At 48.6% G+C, this 11,206-nt stretch overlaps 1 protein-coding gene across 1 annotated transcript in view; it reads left to right on the top strand.

Moving 5' to 3' along the window:
• Positions 1 to 507: 507 nt before the first annotated feature.
• C3H16orf96 (chromosome 3 C16orf96 homolog) overlaps positions 508 to 11,206 on the top strand; it is a 34,935-nt gene continuing 24,236 nt past the window's right edge. Inside the window, exons 1-4 of the mRNA XM_068968405.1 lie at positions 508 to 930; positions 9,620 to 9,724; positions 10,812 to 10,892; positions 11,093 to 11,179. Coding sequence (XP_068824506.1) covers positions 508 to 930; positions 9,620 to 9,724; positions 10,812 to 10,892; positions 11,093 to 11,179 — 696 coding nt within the window. The remainder of the gene's footprint in view (positions 931 to 9,619; positions 9,725 to 10,811; positions 10,893 to 11,092; positions 11,180 to 11,206) is intronic.

The following is an 11,206-nucleotide window of genomic DNA, read 5'->3' as shown; positions in this document are numbered from 1 at the left end:
CTTGAATTAAGTCAGCCTGGGGACTTCCCTGGAGGTCCAGTGGTTAAGAATCTGCCTCCCAAAGCAGAGGACACAGGTTCCATCCCAGGTCAGGGAACCGAGATCCCACATGGCACAAGGGCAACTAAGCCCACCAGCCACAACTACCAAACCTGCGCATCTCAACTGGAGAGAAGCCCCAAGCGACTTAGCACACACAGCGTATTTATAAAAGACGGCCCATGGGTCTGTTGGAACATTGCTCAGAGACTAACTGAGCAGCTACTCTGCCCACCCTAGGCTCTCAGAAGCTCATCCACTCACCCACGTTCTCTGGTGTCCTAGCAACTGGAAAGTGCTCTGAGCTCCAACCAGGGCAGAGGCCATTCTCTCCCTGACCACTGTGACTTGCAGGCTCCCCAGGAGCCTGAGGACCTGTCCGTGCCACCCAAGGGCCCACTGAAAGCCACCGCTTGTCCCCATACACACCCAGAAGGCTGGCTGGGGCCAGCCCATGACCCTGGCAAAATGAGCTTCTCGCTCAAGTTCTCAGAGCTGGTCAACATCGCCATCCCGCAGTGCGGGGTGGTGAACTTCAAGGCCCTGCACTTCCTGCTCCATGGCATCCTGGAGCACATCCACATGGCGGAGCTGGAAAAGGACCTCTCAGGGGATGAGGACTTCCTCCAAGCCTCTGTGTCCGTCACATTCCCGTCACGGGAAGGGGACGCCCAACCCACCCTCAGCCCCCTGAAGAGGCTCGGCAACATCTTCGACCACCTGGTGAGCCGCGTGGACACACTGGAGAGCCAGCTGGCCGCGCTGAGGGACGTGCCGTCCACTGCCCAGCTGCTGGAGAGCAGCCAGGGCACCAGGCAGCCTGCCCAGGAGCTGTGGAACCTGATCAGGCTCCAGAAGAAGGTGGAGGGCAATGAGGAAGCTGTGGCCAAGGTAAGCCGCCCAGCCTCCAGACACAGCCCTCCACCTTGACTCTCCTGCCTGGCGTTCACCCCACCCGCCCCTCCACCCCCGATGAGAGGCCCTTCCCTTAAATGGGGAGGGATTTGGCTTTGGACTCAGGTGGAACCTGAGTTTGCAACCTGAGTGGCCAGGTTTGCATCCTTCATCAGCATAGAGGAAAGAAGGCCACAGTGTCTGGACAGGGCGCATACACAGAGACAGAAAGCTAATGAGTGGCTGCCGGGGGCTGGAGGGAGCAGGCGTGGGAGGGACTGCCTAGTGGTTACGGGGTTTCCTTTTGGGGGTGATGACGAGGTTTTAGAACCACAGAGAGCTGGCGATTGCACCACATTGTGAATGCCCTAAATGCATTCACTGAACCATACACTTTCAAATGGTATGTTATGTGAATATCACCTCAGTGGGAAAAAAAAAATAATCGAAGACCTATAGGATCTGCAGGTGAAGAAACTGAAAGTGTTAGTTGCTCAGTCATATCTGACTTTTTGTGACCCCATGGACTGTAGCCCTCAGGCTCCTCTGTCCACAGGATACTCCAGGCAAGAATACTGGAGTGGGTTGCCATTTCCTTCTCTGGGGATCTTCCCAACCCAGGGATCAAACCCTGGTCTCCTGAATCACTGGAGGATTCTTTCCCATCTGAGCCCCCTGGGAAGCATAGGACCTACAGGCGAGGAAACTGACAGCCAGAAATGTTCATGGATTGGCTGAGGGTGCAGAGCCTGTGACGGTGGAACAGGTGGTGAGCTGAGGCCTCCTGTTTCAGGACCCACCTGGGACCACTCGCTCACCTGCCCCCCACCCCATACACAGTTATCCATCCGGAGCTGCAGCCTTGGGGAAGAGTTGGATCTTGGGAAATAAATACCCCGGCTCCTCTCTCCTCCCTTCCTCCCATGGCCACACAGTAGGGCCAGAAGTCAAAGCACCCCGGGGTGTGGAGGGCACAGCCTGCCGGCAGCTCCTGGGGGCGCCGAGTAGGAGCGGAGAATGGGTGTGCGGGGGCGCCAGAGGACATCCATTGCACGGAGGGACCATTTCACGACGTCTTAGATTAACTCTCTTGTGTTTAAATTTATTTTTATTTTAAAAATATTTTTATTTGTTTGGCTGCTCGGGTCTTAGTTGCAGCATGTAGGATATAGTCCCCTGACCCAGAGATGGAACCTGGGCCCCCTGCATAGGGAGCACAGAGTCTTAGCCACTGGACGACCAGTTAACTCCCCAACACTCTTCTTTTTTAAATTGAGGTGTAAGTCACATAGCATAAAGTGAACGACCACGTGGCATTTTGGCTCATTGATAATGTAATACAAGCACCACCCCTGTCCCCTTCTAAACCGTTTCTGTGGCTCCAAAAGGAACCCTGTGTCCTTGTCACTGCCCACCCCACTCCCCGACAAGACCCACCTGCTCTCTGGCCCTAATGTTTTACCAGATCTGGGCATTTCACATAAATGGAATCATGCAGTATGTGGCCTTTTGTGTCTGGCTTCTCTCTCTGAGCACCAGATTTCCCAGGTTCACCCACATTGTAGCCTGGGTCTGTGCTTCATCCCCTTTTATGGCTGAATAGTGTTCTGTTGTAGGGACAGACAACATCGGGTTTAACCACTCAGCTGTTGGCGGGCATTTGGGTTGAGACTCTTTTTAAATAAAGGAGTGTGTATTATTTGAAGGATGCAGGGGTTTCTCAGCAGCAGCAAAAAAGGAAGAAAGTAGGTGGGCAGGCCTGATAGGGTGAAAGCCTTCACTTCAACCTGCATCTTGAATATGGCTTTAACCCGTCTCAGCTTCCAGACGCCAGTCTCCAGGTTTTCTGATTATAATTTTTGGGTAAGAGAATGAGACAGCACACCTGGGGTCAGGCGTCCACTGCTGGCCGGACAGGCAGGGTGGTGCCTAAGAATTAGAGCCCCCTGGGGCCTGTTCCCACTGCCTCGACTAGCAGGCACCCCAGACGGTATCCACACACAGGGGCCACCAGGCTTTATGTCTAAGCTGAGAAAGGTGGGAGCCCCGGTGCCAGGGTTTTGTAGAGATGTCAGACAAGCCTAACTCCTTTCCTAGAACCCAGAGTCACTGGGCCACAAGAAGGACAGGCCAGAGTCCACCAGTCTAACTTTGCTGGGTCTTATGCCCCTTCTCCTCATTTCCCTTTCACCCTAGCTCCCCGACTGGCCCCATCCCCGGGGAAGTGATCTTGAGAATAAGAGCTCACTGCGTGCCAGGTGAGCCGGGCGCTACATCTGTTCCTCCGTCAATCTTCTTAGCGAATCTTAAGAGGCAGGTGCTGTCATTATCCTGAGCTTACACATGAGGAAATGGAGGCGCAGAGAGGTCAGGGTTAGAAAACAGGGAGCCAGACTCAGCCTGTGCTGAGTGGGCAAGCGGAAGGCATAGGAATGTGGATGCTGAGATGCCTCGCCACTTATCACCCGGAAGGGTGAGGGGTGGCCGTGGCTTCCTCCTTCCAAGATTGTTACAACAATTAAGCAAGATAAAGCATGGGAACTGCTCAGCACAGAGCTGGATGTCTGTTCTGGCCAAGGTGGCCTGATGAGATGAGGGGCAAAGCGGCATAGTGTGAACCGTAAATCCCTGTGCTCAGTGAGAGCCTCTGGGCACAGAGGACCGCACCGTGCATGACTCTGTTCACAGGCAATCTGCCCAGAATAGACCAGTCCGTAGTGACAGAAAGTGGCGGTTGCCAGGGGCTGGGGGTTGAGTCCTGGTGGGAACGGGGTTTCTTTTGGAGGTGACGAAAATGTTCTGGAACACTAAACAGTGGTGATGGTCGTACACACTTGTGAATGTGCCGAATGGCCCCAAATTGTGCACTTTAGTAATGCTTTGTGTGTTTTACCATATGCACGAAAAGCAGGGATTGGCAGAAGCAGTTAAAAGAAAGGAAAAAAAAAAAAAACATAATCTAAGCCATATGCTGTCTCCAAGAGACGCACTTTGCTTCAAAGACAAACAGGTTGGATAGAAAAAGATATTGCACACAAGTAACAGCCAGAAGAGAGCCAAAGTGACTGTACTAACCGCAGACAGATAGACCTTTAGACAAGAATTGTTGCTAGACACACAGCAGGCTGCAGGGGTGGCCGAGGGCAGGTTACGCAGCCTCGGAGCTGGGTGGTGTCTGAGGTGTCAGCCCCTCCAGAGCAGCCTGCCTTGATGGATGAAGGCTTTTAGAAATCACGATTACCCAGAATGTCCCAGCCAGCTCACACAGCGGACTGGTAGACAGGTTCGGAACTGGTCACGCCACCCTCAGAGGACTGCTTGTGCACCTAGAAATATCCCCGCCACCGTTACAGAATGTCACCAAGTCCCAGCCTGGCTGAGGATCCTGGGGTTACCACGGTGACCCACTGTTAGGGTTGCCATGGTAGCTGGTTCTAGGGTGGTACAGGCTGCTTAGCTAAGAGTCTGCAACATACCCCCACCATCCCCCCCACCTCCGCCTGCATCAGTCAGTCTGGCAGACCAAATGCCACCCCTTATGGGGAAAGACAAGCCTGCCAGCCCCGGCATCCATCCCAGACAGGGTGAATGGCGCCCTGGAGACTAAGGCAGGCACCCAGGGGACGTCTGGAGAGATGGCTTGGGAGGACCTACAGGCATGGCATGAGGGTTGGTGCTCCTGGTCAGCACACTGCCGGGTTTGGGGACTCGGGGGCGGGACAGCAGGGCCTCACTAAGCAGGCTTAGATTGCAGTTTCTAACCCTCAGCATGGTTAACATCTGGGGCCAGAGGCTTCTCTGTGGTGGAGAGTGTCCCGTGCACTGCGGACACTAAGCAGCATCCTTGGCCTCCAGCCACTAGAGGACAGGGCACCCCTTAGTCATGACAACCAGAAATGTCTCCAGACTTGGCCAAATGCCCGTTGGGGCCCAGACTGCCCTGTCGAGAACTGCTGAGTTAGAAAGCATGGGCTCCTGGCCCACTGTGCGTCATCTCCATAACCTCCATGGGGGTGCCGACCCAGACTTTGGGCGCCAGGGAGTCTTCCAGAATCACAGGTTCCCAGGCAGCCCTGACCAGGAGCTTTAGAAAGTTGTTCAGAAGACCCTGCCTGTCTCCTTGAGGCCTCGGTTATCTCATCTGTGATGATAACCCCTGCTGGCCGGCCACCAGCCTCACAGGGGAAAATGAGGGGCCACTGTTTGTTATTTAATATTAAGATTGTTCGGGCTCACCCTGTTGCCATAAATACACTCGTAGGTCCCACTGTGCATGGTAAAGTGCTTCAGTCATTTCCAACTCTTTGTGACACTAAGAACTGTAGCCAGCCAGGCTCCTCTGTCCCTGGGAGTCTCTAGGCAAGGATACTGGAGTGGGTTGCCATGCCCTCCTCTAGGGGATCTTCCCAACGCAAGGATCGAACCTGCGTCTCCCGAGTCTCCTGCCTTGCAGGCGGATTCTTTACTGCTGAGCCTTTGAGACCAGCGCCTCTTGAGAAGAGTCTTCCTCCTCTCTGGTGCAGCCCTTGCCCTCAGGGGAGCCAGGCCATCTTTTCTGGGTTTGCCCTGCACTTCCCCATGGGAGGGAGGTTGATACCTGCTCAGGTAAATCGGTCCTCCTGGTTACACCTGGAGAGACAAGGGGAGGGGGAGGAGTCCTGCATAGATGGGGCACCTGGTCCTTGTAGATTTCCCTGAGAAGCGTTTTTTCACCTACAGAAGATAAGGCCTTGGAAAACCAGTCTCTTCATACCATTATCACTCCCAGCAAAATTAACAATAACTCATAAATACTATTCAATAGATAGTGTTGACAGTTTCCCCTAGGTAAAACAAAAATGCTATTTTTTAAAGCTTTATTGAGATATATTCCACGTAACAGAGAGTTCATCCATTTAAAGTGTATAGCAATGTTATATACTAATTATACTCAATTTATTTAAGTTTTGTTTTTTTTTTTAACGTGGACCATTTTTAAAGTCCTTACTGAAGTTGTTACCAAATTGCTTCAGTTTTATGTTTTGATTTTTTTGGCTGCGAGGCAGGTGGGATCTTAGCTCCCAGGACAGGGATCAAACCTGCACCCACTGTATTGGAAGGCGAGGTCTTAAGCATGGGACTACCAGGGAAGTCCCTATACCTCAGTTTAAAATGAAGTATACAATGCAATGGGCTTCCCATGTGGTGCTTGTTGTAAAGAACCTGCTTGTCAATACAGCAGACATGAGACCTGGATTCAATCCCTGGATTGGGAAGATCCCCTTGAGGAGGGCATGGCAACCCACTCCAGTATTCTTGCCTGGAGAACGCCGTGGATAGGGGAGCCTGGTGGGCTATAGTCCATGGGGTCACAAAGAGTTGGACATGACTGAAACGACTTAGCACACACACACATAGAATGCAGCGATTTTAGTATACTCACACGTGTGCAACTTTCACAGTTTTAGGACATTTTCAACAACCCAAAAAGAACCCCCTTAAACCATTAGCTTTCACTCTCCACTCCTGTGCCTCCTTGAGCCCCATTCCTCACTTACCATAATATCTTTAGGTTTATCTGCAGCATGTATCAGTAAATTTTTTTTTTTGGTAGATAATTGTATTTATCAATTGTATGGGCTGCAGTCCATGGGGTTGCAGAGAGTCAGACATGACGGAGCGACTATCACTAACGATGCTGAGCACCTTTTCGTGTGCTTATTGGTCATTTGTATATCATCTTTGGAGAAATGTCTGTTCAGGTCTTTGCCGATTTTTAATTGGATTATTTGTCTTATATGTTTATGGATTCAGTTTGCTAGCATTTTGTTGAGGAGTTTTGCATCCATATTGTAGTTTTCCTGTGGTGTCTTTGATTTTTATCAGTGCAATACTGGCCTCATAGAATGAGTTTGGAATTCTTCTGTTTTTTGGAAAAGTTTGTTGTGGTTTTTTTTTTCCTACCAGATCTATTATTTATTTATTCATTTTTAGCTGCACTACATCTTCATTGCTGTGTACAGACTTTCTCTAGTTGCAGTGGGTGGGGGCTACTCTTCGTTGTGGTGTGTGGGCTGCTCGTTGCAGGGGCTTCTCTTGTTGCTGAGCACGGGCTCTCGGCAAGTGGTCCTCAGTAGCTGTGGTGCATGGGCTTTGTTGCTCTGTGGCATGTGGGGTCTTCCTGGACCAGGGATCAAACCTGCGTGCCCTCCATTGGCAGGTGGATTCTTAACCACCGGACCACCGGGGAAGTCCCTGGAGAAGGTTGTTAACACCTTACTGATCTGGGGACTTTTGCAGAAACTAACACCAGTAGCGTTAATACGTCTAGTCAATAATGCGTTAAGAGTTGGTATTAATTCTCCTTTAAAGGTTTGATAAAAGTCATTGGTAAAGCCGCCAGGGCTTGGCCTTTCTTCGTGTGTTGTTTTTGTTTTGATAATTCAATCATTTTACTTGTTTCAGGTCTATTCAGATTATCTATTTTTTTTTCTTGAGTCAGCTTTGGAAGTTTATGTCTTTCTAGGAATTTGTCCATCTTATCCAACTTATCTAATTTGTTGGCATACAACTGTTCATAGTATTCCTTCATAATTTTTTTTATTTCTGTAGGGTCAATAGCAATGTTCCCTATTCCATTTCTCATTCTAGTAATTTGAATCTTCTCTTCTTCTCTTGGTCAGTCTAGCAAAAGGTTTACTGTTGATCTTTTCAAAGAACCAGCTTTTAGTTTCATTGATTTCCTGTGTTATTCTTCATTTTCTCTTTCATTAGTTTCCACTCCAATCTTTATCATTTCATTTTTCCTATCCCCTTTAGGTTTATTTTGATCTGCTTTCCCCAGTGTCTTAAGGTTGATGGCTAGACTGTTGATTTGAGATCTTTCTTCTTTGTTAATATAGTCACTTCCAGCTAAAATTTCTCTTTAAGCACTGTTTTAGCTACATCCCATAAGTTTTGGTGTGTTTGTGTTTTCATTTTATTTATTTTTAAAAAGCTTATTTATCTGTTTGTTTGGCTGTACTGGGTCTTAGTTGCTGCACACAGAATCTTCAGTTGTAGCGAGCAGACTCACAGTTGCAGCATATGGGCTCTAGTTCTAAGACCAGGGACCAAACTCAGGCCTCCTGTGTTGGGAGCAGGGAGTCTTAACAACTGGATCTCTAGGGAAGTCCTAGTAGTTTCCTTTTAATTCATCTCAAAGTGTTTCTAATTTCCTTTGCAATTTCTTCTTTGACCCATTATTTAGTTGGGACAGGGCTGTTTAATTTCCAAATGTTTGTGAACTTTCAAATTCCAAATCAAATGCTACTGATTTCTAATTTAATTCCATTGTTATATATTTTTGTTATACAAAAATCATGCATTTTGTATGACTTCAATCCTTTTTAAATTTATTGAGTTTTGTTTTATGGCCTTAGTATAGGCTATCCTGTAGAATGTCCTGTGTGTATTGTGCCGCTGTTGAGTGGAGTGTCTTGTAGATGTCTGTAACATCCAGCTGGTCTATAGTGATGTTCAAATCTCCTGTTTCCATGATGATCTTCTGTCTAGTTGTTTTATCCATTATTGAAAATGGGATATTGAAGTCTTCAACTATTTCTCCTTTCCGTTCTCTCAGATTTTGCCACATATATTTTTAGGGCTTCACTACTAGGTGTATATATGTTTATAATTATTATATCTTAGGACTTCGCTGATGTCCAGTGGCTGAGACTTTGCACTCCCAATGCAGAGGGCCCAGGTTCAATCTCTGGTCAGGGAACTAGATCCCACATGGCACAACTAAGGATCCTTCACGCCACAACTAAAAGATCCCTAGTTGGAGAACTAAGATCCCATATGCTGCACAGCGCAGCCTAAAATTAATAAATAGATAATAAAATGTGTCTCTTTTAGATAGTATGAGGTTGGATCATATTTCCTTATCTATTCTGCCAATCTGTGCCTTTTAATGTTTACATTTACATTTAATGTAATTCAATTTCAACCATTTACATTTAATGTAATTACCCGTGGACAGAGGAGCCCGGGAGGTTATAGTCCATGGGGTTGCAAGAATCAGACATGACTTAGCAACCACCACCATTACCACCACAGATAAGAAGGACTTCTGCCATTTCACCATTTGTTATTTTTGTTATCTGAATGCCTAACTATGCACTATACCCTCTACATACATTATCACATTTTTTCATACCCATTTAATGATTGAAGACTTCAAAATCTAGGAAAATGCAGGAACAGCTCCAGTCATTGGAGGAACTGAGCAATAAGATCAGTATTGCATCCGTTAGCTCTTGCTTTGAAGTCTCCTCCCTTCTCCTCTGGCTTTTCCCCTTACTCTCCCAGGGTGAATGTACGCATGCAGCCATAAGGACCCTTTAAAAATGTAAATCCAGTAGCTGCCTAGTTGATCCTCCGGTGGTTCTCACTAAAGGGCATGAGATGCTTCATGATGAATGACTCCTGCTTACTGAACACATTCACACCCAGGGTTGCCCCCTTCCCACTTAGGCCCCTTAGAGCTCAGAGCACGCTTGACTTCACTGTCATTTTATGGCCTCTGAATATGTTCCAGCCTAGGCCTTGGAAGAGCCAAGAAGACTTCTAGAACCATGACCATCACCAGAGAGCTTCCACACTTTACCTGTCTTTTCCGCTAACTACACTCAACTTCACATTTTCCTTTCTTCTCCCTCTTCAGTCCATAAGAACCCTGCAGGATTTGCTCACGGACATTTATGCACTGAAGGTCTCCGTTGAAACCCTCGGGAAGGAGGTGGCCATGCTGAAAGACGTGTTTGAGAAGGTAGACCCTCCCCAGCATCCCTCATAATGGTCATGCTGCTTGGACCTCTGGCGGTTGGGATGACCAGATAAATCCAAGAAGCCTATTGTTAGTCAAAGAAATAACCATGGGGGCAAGAGAAGGGGCCTGACATGGCCCAGCCACTTGGCCCATCCCACTGAACTCTCTGCAGTTTCCACCATGATCCTCACCCTACTGTGAAAAGACATTTGTGAGTGACAGAAACCTAGTCCATTCTGCCTTAGGCAACATAATGTATTGTCTCGTTTACTAAAAATGTCAGGAATGCTGTCAGGCATAGCCAGATCAAGGTGCTCATACCACCTCAAGGTTTCTCCTTCAGTGGCACTTTCCTCTGGGTTGGCTTCATTCTCAGGCAGCTACTCCTCAAGTCCTGGCAGCTCCAGACTTAAAGTCCACCAGCTTAGCAGAAAGAGAGTACTTATTCTTTGTCTGGAAAACTTTGTTCACACTGAAAAGTAGAGTAAACCTAGCATAGGCATATATTCTAGCTCCTTCTGTAGCCCTAAGGATATCAACCCAGATATTACGATGATGTGAAAGGATGTGAAATCCCTGAAATGTAAGGTCACAGCTGGTGAGTCAGATCTGGGCTTAAAAGCCAGACCTCCACACCCTCTAGCTAGTTTTGTGGCTGAGGTTTTACAACTTGCCCCCAAATAACAATATTTACCCTATCATCCCTAACGTACAGGTCAGTGTACACAGTTGGTCATCATGGCAACTCTGAGAATTTCATTTTGGGGCTGGGTAGCTCCCTTGGTCAAATCTGTTTGGCAACAATGCCTTCTCAGCCTGCTTCTTGGAGATTCTTAATGTACTTTGGTCCACTGAAGGCTCTACAGTATCCTACAGTACAGAAACCCCTTACATGATTTTTAAGCCTAGCATTTCCCAAACTTATTTGCCCAAGGAACCCTTTCCCACTCCGTGAGAAACGCTTGTTTTGGAAACTGTTCTTCCCTCTCGGTCTCTCGGTCTAAGGCCTTGCATTTGCACTGGGGAAGAACCTGGGCCGGGACCATACCCTGCACACTCTGGCTCACAGGCTTGGCTCATTTGACAGATCAGTCCACAAAGAATAGACGCCTTCTCAGAAGATTTGAGAGGGCAGAACCGGAAGATGAGTGCCCTGCAGCGGGAAGTGGTGAGGGCCCGGCCCCATCCTCCCACCCCAGATCCATGCCCTCCAGGCCCAGGGGTGTGCAGTGGCAGGGAGGGGGGAAGAGGAGAACAGTCTGGAAAGGCCCCTCTGTTTGCAAGTGTGGAGGAGGAAGCCGCTGAGAGCACCGCACCCTCTGGGTTCACAACCCTTGTTCCCCACCTCCTTCCCCATCCCATCCGCAGGCTTCTCTCCAGAGCAAGGTGACCAGCATGCCTAAACCCGAGGACCTGGTGCTCTGGAGCAGTCTCCATGAGGCCATGTTCATCCCGGTAAAGGAAGGACATGGCGGAGGGGGA

This window comes from Capricornis sumatraensis, chromosome 3, assembly GCF_032405125.1.
Source record: "Capricornis sumatraensis isolate serow.1 chromosome 3, serow.2, whole genome shotgun sequence".
Lineage (NCBI taxonomy): Eukaryota > Metazoa > Chordata > Mammalia > Artiodactyla > Bovidae > Capricornis > Capricornis sumatraensis.
The sequence above is the reverse complement of the archived record's forward strand: the minus strand, read 5'-3'. Positions and strand labels throughout refer to the sequence as shown.